We start from the raw sequence: 21,662 nt of genomic DNA, 5'->3' as shown, positions 1-21,662 counted from the left end.
GTTTTGCGAAACGATGCACTGACTTACATAAGGTTGTTCCGAGACCCTTGAGATTTTCTAGATCATCTCTCATTGAGTTACTGAGGTCCATAGCGTAGTAGAGATCGACCGGATAGTCCGCGGCTTGGCGCACGTACAACCGTATGTCGATCGGCTCGTCTGAAAAATGAAAATGTAATTAGTTATAGCTAGATGTTAATGCCCCCCGCCAAAGCAAAAAGGCAAGAAAGGAAGCAAAAAACCGACAGCAGTATTAATTTGTGATGTAAAGCGCAATGAGCATTCTTATTTTTTTGTATTTAGCGCTATATAGAAAGGATTTTTTTTTCGGGGAGGGGGGGGGGAGGACTTGAAAAATTAGGTGGATGATAAGTGAGGGAGAAAAAGGGGGAGTAGAAAAGTGTTTAATCATCTCCTTTTAACACTTTGTTCCCCTTCTATCTCTGTCTCTTCTTCTTCTGCTCCTCCTCGTTCTCCCTCCTCCTCTGTTTCATCTTTTAAAATAATCTTTTGCCATTCGATTGTTAGGGTAACGTGTTAAAGCCCAGGGTATTTTCAACTGTTATTCATGGCATCATAAAGCTATAAATACGACCCAGGTACATCAACGTCATACGTTTTTTTTCTCGATTCTACGCAACGGGTTTTAAATTCGCAACATGTCATTCGGAAGTGAAAGTTCCCGCCTTCCTGTGAACTCGGAACGATCAGGCCCGTAGCCCCCCCCCCTCCCCTTCCCCAATTTTTGTTTCCTAGATCGGTTGAACGTTTTTAGACCCCTCCCCAGGACGTCGATCAATTACATGTATGTGCCCCCCCCCCAAACATCAAACTCTGGCTACGGCCCTGGGAACGATCAGAAGTGACCACGTTTTCCGCCACTTTTTCTCCTGCTAGCATGCTCAGCAAACAAGCACGACATCACATTGAGAGGTTCGACGTCCACTTGGCAAAGTTGGAAAGAAAATTGCAGCGATGAAATTAAATCCCTGTACCAAATATGGTACTCACCTGGCATTATTTTATACGGGTAAATATGTTAACTTATGTGGCAGGATTAGAGTTATAGATTAGGAACGATTACGCTCATATAATCAAGAAAGCGAGGTAATTTTTGTTTTGGATTTTTTAAAAATAAATTCTGGATAGCATCTGAAAACCTACAAACCATACATACTTGCATCTGAAGGAAAAACACAACAAAAACATTTTATACAATCATGATGAAGAATACAACAGTGAATTTTGTAAATGCTTGAAATTATTCCTTTTCTAAAATCATTTCTCCCCCTCTCTCCTTCTCCCGCTACGTACACTCGTACGCACAGACAGCTATTTAAATTGCGGGTATTTTTCACAGTCTAAACGATCGCCTTCGAAGCTATGTAATCATATTTAATACAAAGTCTTTGTTAAGTGCCTCATTACAAATTATTTCATTCACCTTTTACGAATAACTTCAATAGTCAGATTGAAATTGCATATATTTGTTGTTGCTAGGTAGTGCATCACCTAACAACACGTAATAATATAATTCGCGTTATGACTATACTGGAATATAATTATTTGTAACAGGTAAATGAAATAATTTTGCAACGAGGCACTAAACAAAGATTTAAGCATTACATTTGATTACATTTAATACGAACTGATAAATTATACTTACTTGGTCTTACTTTGATCTTCATCCTCTGAGGCTTGACTTGAACGATTTCATCTAGATCAGCGTTTGCCTCACTCAGCGGGTCGTCCTATTGGAAAGAGAGAAACGAATCAGTATATATCCTGGTTATAAGTGAGATAGAACAGTACAAACTATTTCGTGAAGTAAAATATGCAAGTATTCTATTCAACGAATCTTTCTCCATTTGTCTAAATGCTCGCATTGATGGTCTCTCACTCTCTTGGAGAAGCTTCTTGGGATTAGTACTGATTGGTATTAGAATGAAACTAGAAAACATAATATCCTGCATAAAAAAAAAATTGGTTTTTGACTAGTTAAGAGCTCGTCACGTGACCAGAAATATTTCAACTATAAGGTTGCACTAAAAAAAATATTTATTTGGTAGTACTTTTGGGGAATAAAACTATTTTGGATTTCCCCCCCCCCCCTTCAAATCTTAAAATAATAATCTATTCTTAATTTTAATTATTTTTTGATAAAAAAAACTGGATTAAAGAAAAATAAAGAATTTGCAGGATATAAAACAAATAAACCGTGCCTTCTCTTCGAGGTACTGGTTAAAACTATGTGCCTCGGTGACTCCAATAGTACCATTTACTTCGTGGCCCTCAGCAATTAGAACTATTGGAGTCACCGCATATTTGTATACAGTGTATATTTGTATACTATTTTTTATATGCAACTGTTCCATTCAACGAATCGTTCTCCATTTGTCACGCTGAATGCTCGCACCGACGCGCAACGGTCTCTTCTTAGGATTGGTACTGATTGGTATTGGAATGTGAATAGTACACAAATATGTAATGCTTACGGGGGAGATGGTAAATTCCATTTCAAGAGGTGGAATATGCGGCTACTTTTCTATTATACTTGTTTGCCAGGATCAGGAACACGTACGCCCCCAAGGGAATATACATGCTATTGATCCACCCCGCCCCTCCAAAAACCCAAACACAAACAAACACAGACGCAAACGAACAAAACAAAACAAACAAATCTCTCTCTCTCTCTCTCTCTCGTATAACCAATCTTCCTCACGCTGTTTTAAAGTGGGTCATCTTCACTCGCTTTAGATCTGGTCATTCCTTCTTTGCTTTCTCTATTTCTTTCTCGGTCTATTTCACACTCCCTCTCTCTCTCTCCCCCCCCTCCCCTCTCTCCCCCTCTCTTTCCCTCTCTCCCTCTCTCTCCCCCTCTCTCTCTCTCGGTCTCCTCCTCTCTCTCTCTCTGTCTCCTTCTCTCTCCGTCCTTACCCCTTCTCTCTCTATTTCTCTTGGAATGACGATCACTTGGCTTTGCTTTGATGCCATTACCAAAGCACACACCTGGGGCGAAAGGTGTGTTCAACGTGCATTAAAAAAAAAAAAATCATATTAACGAATTAATATGGGTGATTACGATTGATGTTTGATAGCATTTCGTCATGACAGTAAGCTAACACAACTGCGTATAAACATGGCATCTCAACTCAAGCGCATCCGGATATTAATTGGACCGTTTATTGATTTTATTTTATTTGTTTGGATTGTTTTATTTATCTAGCAACGAATAACCAACAGCGGCCATGAAAAATATTAACGTGGTAAACCTTACCTTCCTGTTTAAAAGGAATTGTTATCCTGGCGCTGCGTTTGGTAATGAATTATATATGTAAAAATTGATTTAGAAAACGATATGGCCTTTGTTTTTATGTAATAATGTAGTATAATCGTCTCATAAACATGTACAACTGACTATGAATATTCTACCAGGGAAATGACAGTTTCGTGATTGAACAAACAAGACTTCATACTAAAATTGAAATATTAAAGACAATATACGCATATCCGCCTTCAACAAAAAAGGAGCAGAAAGTTTGTGTAACATCGGAAAAAGTGAATATTAGTATTGCTTGAGCAACCGTTGAGCCAGACGACAATTTGCATTCAGCCAAATTGTATTCAGCATCATTCGTGATCGGTTGGAACTGCAAATACGGGTTTGAACACTTATTTAAGGGATCACTTCAAATGACAGAATCACAGAATGGATCTCAACGCTGAAAATAATGGAACTAATTAGTCTTTAAAGAGAGATTCAACCACTGCTTTGGGATGGATTCCACTTTAATTATGACCCGGATTCAACTCCAAAAGAAGTAACTCCTGAAAAGGTTTAGGGTTAGTTTTTAGTGTCAAGTTTAATGTGTGGTCCACGGATGAAGTTTGGAATTCGATTACGTAAAAAAATTGACCGACAAATAATGGTTGCCAAAGCAATGGTCACCGGTACACACGTCGCAACACAGAATCAATCAGTTTGTTAGCAACATCATTTTCAATAAATTGGAGGGAAAAATAGAATACCGGAAAACTCCTACTATTGTTTACTTAGTACGTGACTCACAATACGTCATCAATTTGCTGAGCAGAATTTAGATGACTTTTCATGTCTGCTCAACTACGTTAACCACAAGGTATTTTCAAATAACAATAACCCACGTGCCGGTTTATCAACGTGGACGAGAATACAAAAGACAACTGTACGATTGCAAACTTTGCAAAATACATTACCTGATTCACTATCAAATTTAATGTTTGTCATGCTTTACGACCACTTCTCTATTGTTATTTTGATAGTATTCGTCGTCTTTAATCAGTGACGATGGGACAGTTTTCAATTTATTGTAATTTCCGACTTAAAAAGGCCAAAGATAGTTCATATTTATAACAAAGAATGTTGTGAAATTGATGTTATAAGAAGCCTCCAGTCACCAATACACGAAACAAACACTGAACGATGCTTGATTAGAGGTGACTTTATTGGTCAGTGTGATTAGAGCATGAATGATGACCAGCATTACATGTTGTGTTATTTTTCATTGATTTATTTAATCTATATCATTTCTTTCGTCAGTTTTATGTAATGAGCAACATTTATCCTTTCTTCTTTTTAGTTTATTTTTTTAAAAATCTAATACAAGGAACATACATGGAAAACAATCAAAATATGCAACAAACTTATACAGCTAAAGCCACAGACTATATGTAGTGGTTACGAGTCTTTGTTTATGTTTTGGGGACATGCTGCAATCCCCTACGTCACATTATTTCGGGCGTTCTATTGGTTTTATTAGGACGAGAAAATGAATGATGAAGAAGAAGAAGAAGAAAAAAAAGAAGGTATTTTTGTGTTTGTTTTTACGACTTAATTAACAAATCTGAATAACCTTTTCCGAATTCCTGAGGTCATAAGCTTTTCATTGATACATAGTTTTATTTCTATAGAATAGCTGCTTTAACCAAAACATCCAGTATCTGGGTATGGAAGAAACAAGACTTCGCAACTGCCCCCCCCCCCCTGCCTCCCCCCACCCCCACTTCCGGCGCCTATGGAGACAAAAGCAAATAGCATGCCCTGTATGTTGGGGTGTCACTTACTTGTGTGGCATCGGCAGATGCAAGAGGATTGGTGATGTTGCTGCACCCAGCGTCTTGCAAGCGGCTTTCAAGATCGCATCTTCGCCCCTGGAATGTCTGGAAGAAGAAAGTGGTTGAGAACATCATAATAGGGACTTTTAGATTTGCACAACGACAACGTGGATTACTACGATCGACGTCCTTTTAATGCACTGCCTTGAATGGACGTCACACGTATCAGTCCACGCAAATCTAAAAGTCCCTACTAACTGTTACAATATTATCATTATTATCATTATCATCATCAATATCGTCATCCACATATAACCCTAACAATAAAAATGATGAAATCGGGTGAAATCAATGATTATAATTTCTCGGAATAAGGCTTGGTAAATCATGCGACATTTTATTTGGTCTCGATGAATCCGAGTGGCCTGGCTTATGAATAACAGTTCTCTATTTCAAATCATATTCCTGCAGTTACCGTATTCCTATTGAGTGGGAAATTAAGGTTTGCAAGAAAAAAATATTACAAAATTATTAATGTTCACATTAATCCCGTAAAATGCAGCAAAAATAACAAAAATTAAAGAATTACATTACAATTTCATGGGTTTGAACCCTTTCTCCCACCCCCTTGTTGTCGCCCCTGTCTCTCTGCGTCTATGTATTTTTGGAAGTGTCTCCATCTATCGATCTGTCTCTCCTCTGCACAATTTTAATGTAATTTGTGTTTCTACTCTCTTCTATCCCTCTCTCTCACTCTCTCTCCCTCACTTTCTCTCTCTCTCTCTCTCTCTCTCTCTCTCTCTCGGTATTTTCAAAGCCTCTTTCTTTCTCCTTCTCTCTTCCTCTAATAAGAATAAGAATATAATCATAATAATATCAACAACAACAATAATCATAATGATAATCATAATTATGATACTAATGTCAATATAACTTACATCTTCCGTACACCATGTACAATCTGGATTCACTGTTATACATTCTCCACAGTTCTGGGCTCCTTGACAGATCGAGCTGAGCTCTTCATCTATGAGGAGAGTATAAAAACAAAACAAAGTTACGAATCGATGTTATGAATATGCAAACAAATCTATTGGTTAATGTTTATGATGGGCGAAGTTTCAAATCATTTGAACATCGTAATGACGTAACATTTTTGTTTTAATAGCACTTTCTTCACCCACATTTGTGGTAAATTTGAATTCAGTGTATTCATAGTCGAGTCTAACTCACGATATTTCCTTCGAAAGGAAATTCTAAACATGTTATTATATTCAACAACAGCCCAAAAAGATTTGTTAAATGAAAAGGAAAGTGAAACTGGAATCGCTAAATACAGAATTACCACGTCATGGAAAGTTTTGAATCAAACATTCAACGCTATGAAGGAGTCAGACTAAAACCACATTTTCCTATTTGTAAAGTAATACTTAGTGAAACATACACTGAACATATTTATTACAAAAACAACACATGAATTCTTAGGACTGGAACATTTAATGAACATGAATGAGGATTGTTGAAATGGGTTTTAGGTGAATGCATAAGTTGGTATATACATGATATACAATACTTGCATATATGTTCAAGATGTTACCCTCACAAAATCGAGGAGTGGATTATGATCATGAAAGCAACGTACTGCCACGCAGCCACGTCTATTAGTACGGAAATACATGCATTTCAATATGCATTTTTATGCATTTCGGTTCTATACCAGATTCCAGATCATATCTATTATCTTAGCACAGGTATTTCAACTGTCATGATTTATGTTTGGAACAGGTTATATTTCCTTCTCTGATAAATATAGAAACGAATAATATAAACAAACATATTCAAATGAAAATATGGGTTGTAAATTACTATAGATAAAAAACACTTTTATTATCATGAAATATAGCAAGAGTCAGGAAGATGGCGACAAAAACTTGATTTTCTTTAGCCTAGATTTTAGGCCAAACAAGCCAATCCAAGCACTCAGTTATATACATAAGAGCCCCACCCCCTCGTTTCCCCAATGTGGCTTTATTTCATTTTCAATCAATTCTAGAACTGAGCTCCTAGCTCATATATTAGTTCGTGGAGATGATATTTAACAGCATTGATGACCTAATCACGTTTTTCAAATCTTCCATTTGGTGTGCCGATGATAGGTGAAAATGTCTGATTTTTTTCTCGAACTTTATCAAACTATATCAGAGACATACACAATAATACATGCGTCCCACCTTAACCGGGATTTTAAAAGAGAATGATGAGTTCTGTTATGTTTAATAGATTTATTAGGTTTTTTTAAACCAAACTCATTATGTACATTTCATTTTGCATATAACTCACAATACCAATTCTTACTATATTTATACAAAATTTCCCAATGACTGTGTGTATTGATGTTGTTTTATTGGAAGCATCAGTCATTTTTAACAATATACAACGATGTACATAGACGAGTCGGTGATTATCTCTTTAATACGATTCGAAAGAGTTCACGTTCATCAGAGCGTTTAAGTGCTTTATAAGCTGTGTATAATAGTTTATACGAGGTATTATAGTCCCCTTTGACTGTCTGTGCGTTGTGTTATTATCATCGATGACAAGGAGATACAGATTGGGCATGTGATACCAAGCGCAGGAGTCTATAGGTTGGACTGCAGTTGAAAATTTGTGAACGATCACAAAGAATGACGTGATCATGGTGATAATATATCTTTCATTTTTCACCTCGAGACCATTCAAAACACGGTCCATGTGGAAATCGTTTTTTTCTTTTCTCCTTTTTGGTATTCATTTGGAGAACAGAAAAGGATTATTTTACTCCTTTTTCTACAGTTTGTTAAACCATTATGAGAGTTCATTAATTCATTCAAATCACACGATACATCGACCCATAATCAATTTTCTTAAACCAACATAAAATTGTGAGGGAGGCAATTGTTTTTCCGAAAATGGCCAACAGTCCTTGAACTTGCCCCATTTATGACATAATCGGAAGCAATTATTGTGAGCAAATATTTCTACTTATATGTCCTTCCTGATTAGGCATGTGTGGGATTGTTTTAGTTATGAAGTCCATGATTATTATGAAAATCACTGATCTTCAACAATGATTGCTTTATTTCAACAAGGAAATGACATGCATGATCGAGGAAGTGCAATGTTGATTGACATAATTATACGGTAATATCTTTTTCTGAAACCTTTATTGATTTCGATTTCGATATGATTTGTTTCTCTCTCACTTGAATGAAAATATATGAGCACATCTGAAGAAATTATTCGTTTCTTTGTGTTAAAAAGAAAAGCGATTCCTTATTAGGTAACAAGGCTTTCATCTTGTGAATTCTCTCTTTATCTCTCTTAATTTGTATCCCTCTGAGCTGCTCTTTACCGGTACAATTTAATTTTACAGCAAAATATTAAGTTATCATGGGAATGATGTGGACTTCAGAGAATGAAACGAAATTTAGTGACTGCACTGAACTCTCACTGAATGATACTTCAGACACAGCCTTGCAAAGTTTCAATAGTTTGTTATTATTTTGCTGATCAATTATAAGGTCGACCTCCAATGTTTACAAATAATTTGTTTTAAAGTGCTTAAAAACATAATATCGATGGGATTGAAAAGAAACAAAAAGTACTTCAGTGTGCTAACATTAAAGTGCACCTCGTTGTAAGCTTGATTTCTGAGTGCATTTGAGGTAAAGTGATAACATTTCCAACAAACTTCATAATATTCTTTGCGAAAAGGCAAATTGCAAAGGACGCCGTGTAAAGAAATGGGTTATACGAGATCCGCCCAGACGAGAACTACCGTTTAGCACCGGACTTTATTTCGTCAACGATAAAGGGCTACGGTTCGAGTTGTAGATGGGTTTTATGTTAGGTCTAGGGAAATGGTTAGGGGTAGTTGAGTCTAAAGTAAGGAATTCGAAGATGTGATACACACGAGGCGTTATTACCTGACGTAGGGCAGCGTCAGTGACTGGTGCCGTCTTGGAAGCACCGTTTGACAAGAGTATCATACAAGGCGTAAATGTGAAATGAAGAGTGTCAAAATGCGTTGAACTATCGGCTTATGGACTAACTGCTGTAAAAATCAGGCTCGGTTAGCACAAGTAATAACGTATACCGAAATGAAGTATGAAACAGGCGCCGCGGAGAAAATTATCATCGAAGCATAAGTCATACGTTATACTATGCTATCAACATGATCAAGGAAACTGAAAAATTAAAACATGTACAAACTTACTTGCGTGCACTGTGAAAACTCCTAGGACGAATGTAAGAAAGAAAACGACTACACTCCCAAGACGGTTTAGCCTGTGTGGTGACCTGACTGACGGCATTTTCAATGATTTATCTCTCCTTCAATTTTGGCGGGAATATATCCTCTTCGTGTCGTCTGCAAAGACAACTTTTCAAAACAAGTCGATTTTTATCGCGGTTTATAGCAGTCCTTTCAACCCGAACCCCATTAAGATGACAGGGCGCTGCAATCAGGTGAATAACAAATGTCAGTCTGTTTAAAAAGGGGTAAAACGATTGTAAATTTTAAGAATAATCAAGAATAATCTTCAACTAAGAAAGAGGGAAACTGTGTAGGCAGTCCGAGTTCCACCAGTACCACTGTACAAGAACCGACGTGTACTGAGGAAAAAGTACATATACTGACATGTCACATTCCGTGAAAAAGCGATGAGTATCATACAGGAAAATGATGATCGTAATCGTGATCTTCTTTTTCAGATCACAGTAAGCTAACACAAATGCGTACAAACATGGCATCTCAAACACACCAGGATGTTAATTGGACCGTTTATTGATTTTATTTAATTTGTTTCGATTGTTTATTTATATATCAACAAATAACCAACCGCGGCCATGAACAAATTAATCTGGTAGATTTTACCTTCCTGTTTAAAAGGAATTGTTATCCTGGCGCTGTGTTTGGTAATGAATTATACATGTAAAAGGTGATTGAGAAAACGATATGGCCTTTGTTTTTAGTTAATAGTATAAGCGCCTCATAAACATGTACAACTGAATATGAATATTCTACCAGGGAAATTACATTTTCATGATTGTACCGACAAGATTTCATACTGAAATTGAAATAACAATAACAAGTTTTCTTTTTTGTTGTTGGTAATATTACATCGGTTAGTTTAAGAACACAATATTAGTATATATTCTCTCGTCAAATGCCAGCACACTTCGACAAAGTTGAAAAATCATACACGATTCTCTGAAGTCCTCGCTTAGCGAAGACCAATTCATGAAAATGATGGCTCTTTCATGAGCCTCTTCGCCTATATTGTATCTGCCGCTTATGTAAATACAAGTCATGTAATGCCTATATGCAAAATGATTTTCACAAGCAGTTTTTTTTGTCGTTGATTTAAGCGTTCATATAAGCCTACGACCATAACTTGCATATGTTGAATAAATGATATTTTGTTCAGAAATGACATTTAAAATGTGTAATGTGTATACATATACATTATGATTTGTACATATTTTAAACGTATACAATACAAAATATCTAAAGAAAGAGCTAACCAATAGCCTACTCCACTTTATGCAAAAAACAAATATATACAGTTGTTGTTATTTCATACACACACACACACACATAGCACGGTATCCCGCAAAAAGTTTTACATTCCAAATTAAAATATCTGCGTTTGTTGGTCATTTACGATGAGAAGCAGGCGATGCATGCGCTTCCTGTAAATGCTGCTTCGCTATATTAAACTGACGGACAAAATGCAGTTGTAAATTATACCTACATATAAGTTTCAGGGGATGAGCGAAAATACGCAGGCGTTGTATAGTAGTATAGTTGTATAGATGTACAGTTTCATGCGTTCTGATTGGTTAAAACTACTAGTCTTTTCATTTTTTTTTTACAAGACTGTCTTTATTAAACTGAAGAAAAAAAATATATAAACAAATCAAATGATAATTAACTTTCCCAATGTATAAATACAAAACGAAATTACAATGTAACAAGGCCGTCACCATATACTAACTTCACTCAATAAGCTACTCCGTATAGGATTAGTCCTACGCTTAAAAATAAATTATGATCCCGCTACCTTTATTCAATGTACTAATAATAATAATTATCCTTGCTTATAGCGCCTAACACTTACTTTATCAGAAGTCTCTAAGCGCTCTACAATAATGCAGCATAATTACCCTGGCTTTAGCAGTGCAGTGTAGATGATGTTTGTTTTGTTTTTTTAATTTTAATTTGACAATGATGTTGAGTTGATTTGATTTTGATTCAAATTGATTTCATGAAATATGCATACAAATTGGGAATATCTATGGGTAACCCCAATAACAAAAAACTAATCACACATTTTTTGATGCATTTGATTAGTGTTTGCATAACATAATTAATATAAACAAACTTACTCAAACGAAATGGGATCAATGCAAATACAAATAGCAATGTTCAGGCGATATTTCTACTACGATATATACTTTTGAACTATTCAACAAACGAAAACAAATTGGAATGCTAGCAAAATATTTGCACCCTTACCAACTGAAGCTTCTCTTTATGGACACGCCCCCTCCCACTCCAACTTGAATTCAAACTATATTTTCCCCGGGATATTTTCACAGTCGGACTCTGGATCTGGAAATGGAACGAGACGGTAGGTTGTTAACCCGCTTTCTTGCTTAATGTTCCTTTACTCAACAACTTCCTTTCCCCCTCCTTACCCCCTCCGATACCAAACTGAAGAAGAGAAGCCCTTTCCAGCATGAGGCTAAGAATTCCCCTTTGTGTACACTGGAAGTTTTCTCCTCTTTAAGTTATCCTTACTAAAGGCTTTAATCTCCAACCGAACCTTTTTATTAACACTTTGTATGTTTTTGTTATGGGCACGTTCGAAACTTCATTATCGTTATTCGAATTGACGTAAAACTAAAATAAAAAAGGTCATAGAAAAGATAATCTCAACATAATACTGGCTTGATAGAGAGTACTCTCAGTAGCTTATAAGTCCGTCAATTTCACAAAGTTACATTTCTACTCCTACACTGTTAATGTATAGCAAACTATTCTTTTTGCTACATATATTATACTTTAGGTTGACAGCCAATACATCTACTGTCACTATGAAAGCTTCATAAAATGTCAAAGTCACATTATTCCCTGTTAAAACAGCAGACAAAGCACAATTCATACCATTATTATGTAATACTTACAAAACACTTCACATATCAGTGGGGTATGATATCGTTTAATAACAAATGAACATCTAGTACGAATACATGAAACAATTTTTTTTAAAGCTTTAAAGCGAAAGAAAAAGAGAGTGACACGATGGCTAAATAATTAGAGTGAAAGAGGAAGAGATACAGAGTTAGAATCGGGGGGGGGGGCAGGACAGAGAGAAAGGGGTGGCTAAACATGAGAGGGAGTTAGAATGGGGGAGGGAGGCAGGGCAGATAGCCAAGATGGAGTGGCAGTAAACAGGTGGGGATGAGGGAGAGTGAGTTAGAAGTGGGGTACGGGACAAAGAGAATGAGGGGGTGGCTGAATAAAAGGGGAAGAAGGAGAGAGAGTTTGAATGTAAGAGACCGCTCCCAGTGGACGCTTTATTGAAATATGAGCGTATTATTATAAAAGCGATATAGATTGAGTATTTAACTTGACTTGCTTTAGTCGTGATTATTATGTTTTCCCTTTCAAAAAGAAGACATAAAACATAAAACATCACGCTCTGCCAAATGGATACACATTTTTTTTTTAAATATGACTTACGAAACATTGTTAATTCATGCATAATACAGACATTACGCAAAAAAAGCCGACAAATCGATTGTTTTAAATTATAGCGATCTAAAGATCATGCTGTTCCCGTCAAAACGTTTTGTAAAAACATGTATCTAAACATTTTGCAAAAGAAAGTCGATGTTTAAACAAACGATTCACCCAATGTCCAGAACAAACCTAAACGTATAGCGCATATAACGTCTAGAGTATATAGAAGGGGGTGGGGGTTATTACATTCGCCGCTAATTCCCAATTGCTTTAAATGTACTTAAACTCACATGAAATGTAGATTATTATATACCTCATCGAATACAGGGTGCACAAATTCTAGCAGCCGACATTAAAAAGGTCTTATTTGAGCGCATATCAACCAATGTCTAGAACAAACCTAAACGTTTGGCGCATATAACCTCTAGAGTATATAGAACGGGGAGGGGGTTAATACATTCCTTGCTAATTTCCCATTTGCTTTAAATGTGCTGAAACTCACATGAAATGTAGATTATTATATACCTCATCAAATATAAGGTGCAAAATTCTAGCAGCCGACAACAAAAAGGTCTTATTTGGGCGCATATCAACGAATGTCCAGAACAAACCTAAACGTTTGGCGCATATAACGTCTAGAGTATGTAGAAGGGGGTGAGGGTTAATACATTCGTTGCTGATTCTCATTTGCTTTTAAAGTGCTGAAACTCATGTGAAATGTAGATTATTATATACCTCATCGAAAACTGTGTGCAGAAAATCTAGCCGCCGACATTAAATAGGTTTTATTTGAGCGCATATCAACCAAGGTCCAGAACAAATATTTTCGTTAATAGCGAATAACGTGGAGAGTATATCGGTGAACGGGGTTTTGGCCTTTAATACATTCGCCGCTAATTCCCATTCGCTTTAAATGTGCTTAAACTCACATGAAATGTAGATTATTATATACTTCATCGAATACGGGGTGCACAAATTCTAGCAGCGGACATTAAAAAGGTTTTATTTGAGCGCGTACCAACCAATGTCCAGCACAAATCTGAACGTTTGACGCAAATAACGTCTAGAGTATATAGAAGGGGGTGAGGGTTAATAAATTCCTTGCTAATTTCCCATTTGCTTTCAATGTGCTGAAACTCACATGAAATGTAGATTATTATATACCTCATCAAATATAAGGTGCACAATTCTAGCAGCAGACAATAAAAAGGTCTTATTTGAGCGCATATCAACCAATGTCCAGAACAAACCTAAACGTTTGGCGCATATAACGTCTAGAGTATATAGAAGGGGGTGAGGGTTAATACATTCGCCGCTAATTCCCATTTGCTTTAAATGTGCTGAAACTCACATGAAATGTAGATTATTATATACCTCATCGAATACGGGGTGCAGAAAATCTAGCAGCCGACATTAAAAACGTTTTATTTGAGCGCATATCAACCAATGTCCAGAACAAATATTTTCGTTAATAGCGAATAACGTGGGGAGTATATCGGCGAATGGGCTTTCGGGCTTTAATACATTCGCCATCCTATCCCACTTGCTTTAAATGTGCTTAAACTCACATGAAATGTAAATTATTATATACTTCATCGAATACGGGGTGCACAAATTCTAGCAGCGGACATTAAAAAGGTCTTATTTGAGCGCATATCAACCAATGACCAGCACAAACCTAAAAGTTTGGCGCATATAACGTCTAGAGTATATAGAAGGGGGTGGGGTTAATACATTCGTTGCTGATTTCCATTTGCTTTAAAAGTGCTGAAACTCATGTGAAATGTAGATTATTATATACCTCATCGAAAACGGTGTGCAGAAAATCTAGCCGCCGACATTAAATAGGTTTTATTTGAGCGCATATCAACCAATGTCCAGAACAAATATTTTTGTTAATAGCGAATAACGTGCAGAGAATACCGGTGAATGGGGTTTCGGCCTTTAATACATTCGCCGCTAATTCCCATTTGCTTTCAATGTGCTGAAACTCACATGAAATGTAGATTATTATATACCTCATCAAATATAAGGTGCACAATTCTAGCACCCGACAATAAAAAGGTCTTATTTGAGCGCATATCAACGAATGTCCAGAACAAACCTAAACGTTTAGCGCATATAACGTCTAGAGTATATAGAAGGGGCTGAGGGTTAATACATTCGTTGCTAATTCCCATTTGCTTTAAATGTGCTGAAACTCACATGAAATGTAGATTATTATATACCTCATCGAATACGGGGTGCAGAAAATCTAGCAGCCGACATTAAAAACGTTTTATTTGAGCGCATATCAACCAATGTCCAGAACAAATATTTTCGTTAATAGCGAATAACGTGGGGGAGTATATCGGTGAATGGGCTTTCGGGCTTTAATACATTCGCCACCCTATCCCACTTGCTTTAAATGTGCTTAAACTCACATGAAATGTAGATTATTATATACTTCATCGAATACGGGGTGCACAAATTCTAGCAGTGGACATTAAAAAGGTCTTATTTGAGCGCAAATCAACCAATGGCCAGCACAAACCTAAAAGTTTGGCGCATATAACGTCTAGAGTATATAGAAGGGGGTGGGGTTAATACATTCGTTGCTGATTTCCATTTGCTTTAAAAGTGCTGAAACTCATATGAAATGTAGATTATTATATACCTCATCGAAAACGGTGTGCAGAAAATCTAGCCGCCGACATTAAATAGGTTTTATTTGAGCGCATATCAACCAAGGTCCAGAACAAATATTTTCGTTAATAGCGAATAACGTGGGGAGTATATCGGTGAACGGGGTTTTGGCCTTTAATACATTCGCCGCTAATTCCCATTCGCTTTAAATGTGCTTAAACTCACATGAAATGTAGATTATTATACACTTCATCGAATACGGGGTGCACAAATTCTAGCAGCGGACATTAAAAAGGTCTTATTTGAGCGCATATCAACCAATGTCCAGCACAAACCGCAACGTTTGGCGCATATAATGTATAGAGTATATAGAAGGGGTGGGGGTTAATACATTCGTTGCTAATGTTCCATATGCTTTAAATGTGCTGAAACTCACATGAATTGTAGACTATTATATACCTCATCGAATACAGGGTGCACAAATTCTAGCAGCGGACATTAAAAAGGTCTTATTTGAGCGCATATCAACCAATGTCCAGCACAAACCGCAACGTTTGGCGCATATAACGTCTAGAGTATATAGAAGGGGGAGGGGTTAATACATTCGCCGCTAATTCCCATTTGCTTTAAATGTGCTTAAACTCACATGAAATGTAGTTTATTTTATACTTCATCGAATACGGGGTGCAGAAAGTCTATCAGCCGACATTAAAAAGGCTTTATTTGAGCGCATATCAACCAATGTTCAGAACAAACCTAAACGTTTGGCGCATATAACGTATAGATTATATAGAAGGGGTGGGGGTTAATACATTCGTTGCTAATGTTCCATATGCTTAAATGTGCTGAAACTCACATGAATTGTAGACTATTATAAACCTCATCGAATACAGGGTGCAGAAAATCTAGCAGCCGACATTAAAAACGTTTTATTTGAGCGCATATCAACCAATGTCCAGAACAAATATTTTCGTTAATAGCGAATAACGTGGGGAGTATATCGGTGAATGGGCTTTCGGGCTTTAATACATTCGCCACCCTATCCCATATGCTTTAAATGTGCTGAAACTCACATGAATTGTAGACTATTATATACCTCATCGAATACGGGGTGCACAAATTCTAGCAGCCGACATTAAAAAGGTCTTATTTGAGCGCATATCAACCAATGTCCAGAACAAATATTTTCGTTAATAGCGAATAACGTGGAGAGAATATCGGTGAACGGGGTTTTGGCCTTTAATACATTCGCCGCTAATTCCCATTTGCTTTAAATGTGCTTAAACTCATGTGAAATGTAGATTATTATATACCTCATCGAAAACTGTGTGCAGAAAATCTAGCCGCCGACATTAAATAGGTTTTATTTGAGCGCATATCAACCAAGGTCCAGAACAAATATTTTCGTTAATAGCGAATAACGTGGAGAGTATATCGGTGAACGGGGTTTTGGCCTTTAATACATTCGCCGCTAATTCCCATTCGCTTTAAATGTGCTTAAACTCACATGAAATGTAGATTATTATACACTTCATCGAATACGGGGTGCACAAATTCTAGCAGCGGACATTAAAAAGGTCTTATTTGAGCGCATATCAACCAATGTCCAGCACAAACCGCAACGTTTGGCGCATATAACGTATAGAGTATATAGCAGGGGTGGGGGTTAATACATTCGTTGCTAATGTTCCATATGCTTTAAATGTGCTGAAACTCACATGAATTGTAGACTATTATATACCTCATCGAATACAGGGTGCACAAATTCTAGCAGCCTACATTAAAAAAGTCTTATTTGAGCGCTTATCAACCAATGTCCAGAACAAACCTAAACGTTTAGCGCATATAACGTATAGAGTATATAGAAGGGGGTGAGGGTTAATACATTCGTTGCTGATTTCCATTTGCTTTAAAAGTGCTGAAACTCATATGAAATGTAGATTATTATATACCTCATCGAATACGGGGTGCAGAAAATCTAGCAGCCGACATTAAAAATGTTTTATTTGAGCGCAAATCAACCAATGTCCAGAACAAATATTTTCGTTAATAGCGAATAACGTGGGGAGTATATCGGTGAATGGGCTTTCAAGCTTTAATACATTCGCCACCTATCCCACTTGCTTTAAATGTGCTTAAACTCACATGAAATGTAGATTATTATATACTTCATCGAATACGGGGTGCACAAATTCTAGCAGCGGACATTAAAAGGGTCTTATTTGAGCGCATATCAACCAATGGCCAGCACAAACCTAAAAGTTTGGCGCATATAACGTCTAGAGTATATAGAAGGGGGTGAGGGTTAATACATTCGTTGCAAATTCTCATTTGCTTTAAATGTGCTGAAACTCACATGAAATGTAGATTATTATATACCTCATCGAAAACGGGGTGCAGAAAATCTAGCAGCCGACATTAAAAACGTTTTATTTGAGCGCATATCAACCAATGTCCAGAACAAATATTTTCGTTAATAGCGAATAACGTGGGGAGTATATCGGTGAATGGGCTTTCGGGCTTTAATACATTCGCCACCCTATCCCATATGCTTTAAATGTGCTGAAACTCGCATGAATTGTAGACTATTATATACCTCATCGAATACAGGGTGCACAAGTTCTAGCAGCCGACATTAAAAAGGTCTTATTTGAGCGCATATCAACCAATGTCCAGAACAAATATTTTCGTTAATAGCGAATAACGTGGAGAGAATATCGGTGAATGGGGTTTTGGCCTTTAATACATTCGCCGCTAATTCCCATTTGCTTTAAATGTGCTTAAACTCATGTGAAATGTAGATTATTATATACCTAATCGAAAACTGTGTGCAGAAAATCTAGCCGCCGACATTAAATAGGTTTTATTTGAGCGCATATCAACCAAGGTCCAGAACAAATATTTTCGTTAATAGCGAATAACGTGGAGAGTATATCGGTGAACGGGGTTTTGGCCTTTAATACATTCGCCGCTAATTCCCATTCGCTTTAAATGTGCTTAAACTCACATGAAATGTAGATTATTATACACTTCATCGAATACGGGGTGCACAAATTCTAGCAGCGGACATTAAAAAGGTCTTATTTGAGCGCATATCAACCAATGTCCAGCACAAACCGCAACGTTTGGCGCATATAACGTATAGAGTATATAGCAGGGGTGGGGGTTAATACATTCGTTGCTAATGTTCCATATGCTTTAAATGTGCTGAAACTCACATGAATTGTAGACTATTATATACCTCATCGAATACAGGGTGCACAAATTCTAGCAGCCTACATTAAAAAAGTCTTATTTGAGCGCATATCAACCAAGGTCCAGAACAAACCTAAACGTTTAGCGCATATAACGTATAGAGTATATAGAAGGGGGTGAGGGTTAATACATTCGTTGCTAACTCCCATTTGCTTTAAATGTGCTGAAACTCACATGAAATGTAGATTATTATATACCTCATCGAATACGGGGTGCAGAAAATCTAGCAGCCGACATTAAAAATGTTTTATTTGAGCGCAAATCAACCAATGTCCAGAACAAATATTTTCGTTAATAGCGAATAACGTGGGGAGTATATCGGTGAATGGGCTTTCAAGCTTTAATACATTCGCCACCTATCCCACTTGCTTTAAATGTGCTTAAACTCACATGAAATGTAGATTATTATATACTTCATCGAATACGGGGTGCACAGATTCTAGCAGCGGACATTAAAAGGGTCTTATTTGAGCGCATATCAACCAATGGCCAGCACAAACCTAAAAGTTTGGCGCATATAACGTCTAGAGTATATAGAAGGGGGTGAGGGTTAATACATTCGTTGCAAATTCTCATTTGCTTTAAATGTGCTGAAACTCACATGAAATGTAGATTATTATATACCTCATCGAAAACAGGGTGCAGAAAATCTAGCAGCCGACATTAAAAACGTTTTATTTGAGCACATATCAACCAAGGTCCAGAACAAATATTTTCGTTAATAGCGAATAACGTGGAGAGTATATCGGTGAACGGGGTTTTGGCCTTTAATACATTCGCCGCTAATTCCCATTCGCTTTAAATGTGCTTAAACTCACATGAAATGTAGATTATTATACACTTCATCGAATACGGGGTGCACAAATTCTAGCAGCGGACATTAAAAAGGTCTTATTTGAGCGCATATCAACCAATGTCCAGCACAAACCGCAACGTTTGGCGCATATAACGTATAGAGTATATAGCAGGGGTGGGGGTTAATACATTCGTTGCTAATGTTCCATATGCTTTAAATGTGCTGAAACTCACATGAATTGTAGACTATTATATACCTCATCGAATACAGGGTGCACAATTTCTAGCAGCCTACATTAAAAAAGTCTTATTGAGCGCATATCAACCAATGTCCAGAACAAACCTAAACGTTTAGCGCATATAACGTATAGAGTATATAGAAGGGGGTGAGGGTTAATACATTCGTTGCTAACTCCCATTTGCTTTAAATGTGCTGAAACTCACATGAAATGTAGATTATTATATACTTCATCGAATACGGGGTGCACAAATTCTAGCAGCGGACATTAAAAGGGTCTTATTTGAGCGCATATCAACCAATGGCCAGCACAAACCTAAAAGTTTGGCGCATATAACGTCTAGAGTATATAGAAGGGGGTGAGGGTTAATACATTCGTTGCAAATTCTCATTTGCTTTAAATGTGCTGAAACTCACATGAAATGTAGATTATTATATACCTCATCGAAAACGGGGTGCAGAAAATTTAGCAGCCGACATTAAAAACGTTTTATTTGAGCGCATATCAACCAATGTCCAGAACAAATATTTTCGTTAATTGCGAATAACGTGGGGAGTATATCGGTGAATGGGCTTTCGGGCTTTAATACATTCGCCACCCTATCCCATATGCTTTAAATGTGCTGAAACTCACATGAATTGTAGACTATTATATACCTCATCGAATACAGGGTGCACAAATTCTAGCAGCCGACATTAAAAAGGTCTTATTTGAGCGCATATCAACCAATGTCCAGAACAAATATTTTCGTTAATAGCGAATAACGTGGAGAGAATATCGGTGAACGGGGTTTTGGCCTTTAATACATTCGCCGCTAATTCCCATTTGCTTTAAATGTGCTTGAACTCATGTGAAATGTAGATTATTATATACCTCATCGAAAACTGTGTGCAGAAAATCTAGCCGCCGACATTAAATAGGTTTTATTTGAGCGCATATCAACCAAGGTCCAGAACAAATATTTTCGTTAATAGCGAATAACGTGGAGAGTATATCGGTGAACGGGGTTTTGGCCTTTAATACATTCGCCGCTAATTCCCATTCGCTTTAAATGTGCTTAAACTCACATGAAATGTAGATTATTATACACTTCATCGAATACGGGGTGCACAAATTCTAGCAGCGGACATTAAAAAGGTCTTATTTGAGCGCATATCAACCAATGTCCAGCACAAACTGCAACGTTTGGCGCATATAACGTCTAGAGTATATAGAAGGGGAGGGGTTAATACATTCGCCGCTAATTCCCATTTGCTTTAAATGTGCTGAAACTCACATGAAATGTAGTTTATTTTATACTTCATCGAATACGGGGTGCAGAAAGTCTAGCAGCCGACATTAAAAAGGCTTTATTTGAGCGCATATCAACCAATGTTCAGAACAAACCTAAACGTTTGGCGCATATAACGTATAGATTATATAGAAGGGGTGGGGGTTAATATATTCGCCGCTAATTCCCATTTGCTTTACAAAGGCAAATGCTGCCCTCTTACGAAAAACAAAAGACTGTGCGAAGGTTCTGTCTGCCTGGACGTCAGACGGTAGGGTCATTGCCCTACTCCCTGCGTCTGGGGGAAAGACTATGAAAAAACTCATCACCTGTGAAGAGGACTTGGACCTAATTTGACATATTTTTTAATACAAAACATTAACTCCATACCTTCATGCTCCAGTTTTTTTAGGTAATGGATATTCTGATATTCGAATTAATATAATATACACAAGTAATGATGATATTGATGCATTCCAGGACTACTCTGCTCTTATTTATAGTTTCAGTTTATTGGAATCTTATCTCTCTTTTTTAATATTGTAAATTGTTTTTGTAAATTTCTAATGCCAATATGTATACTGTAATATGTTTT

General features: G+C 36.9%; 1 protein-coding gene across 1 annotated transcript in view; it reads right to left on the bottom strand.

Moving 5' to 3' along the window:
* The window catches only part of LOC373365 (integrin beta L subunit), a 33,253-nt gene extending 23,634 nt beyond the window's left edge, over positions 1-9,619 (bottom strand). Inside the window, 5 exon segments of the mRNA NM_214566.2 lie at positions 28-159; positions 1,667-1,751; positions 5,104-5,199; positions 6,033-6,121; positions 9,350-9,619. Coding sequence (NP_999731.2) covers positions 28-159; positions 1,667-1,751; positions 5,104-5,199; positions 6,033-6,121; positions 9,350-9,446 — 499 coding nt within the window. The 5' untranslated portion in view covers positions 9,447-9,619.
* Between the last annotated feature and the right edge of the window lie 12,043 nt (positions 9,620-21,662).

Source organism: Strongylocentrotus purpuratus, unplaced genomic scaffold (genome assembly GCF_000002235.5).
Source record: "Strongylocentrotus purpuratus isolate Spur 01 unplaced genomic scaffold, Spur_5.0 spur5_scaffold_4, whole genome shotgun sequence".
NCBI classification, from domain to species: Eukaryota; Metazoa; Echinodermata; class Echinoidea; order Camarodonta; family Strongylocentrotidae; genus Strongylocentrotus; species Strongylocentrotus purpuratus.
Note: the sequence above shows the minus strand (reverse complement) of the source record. Positions and strands in the feature narration are given on the sequence as shown.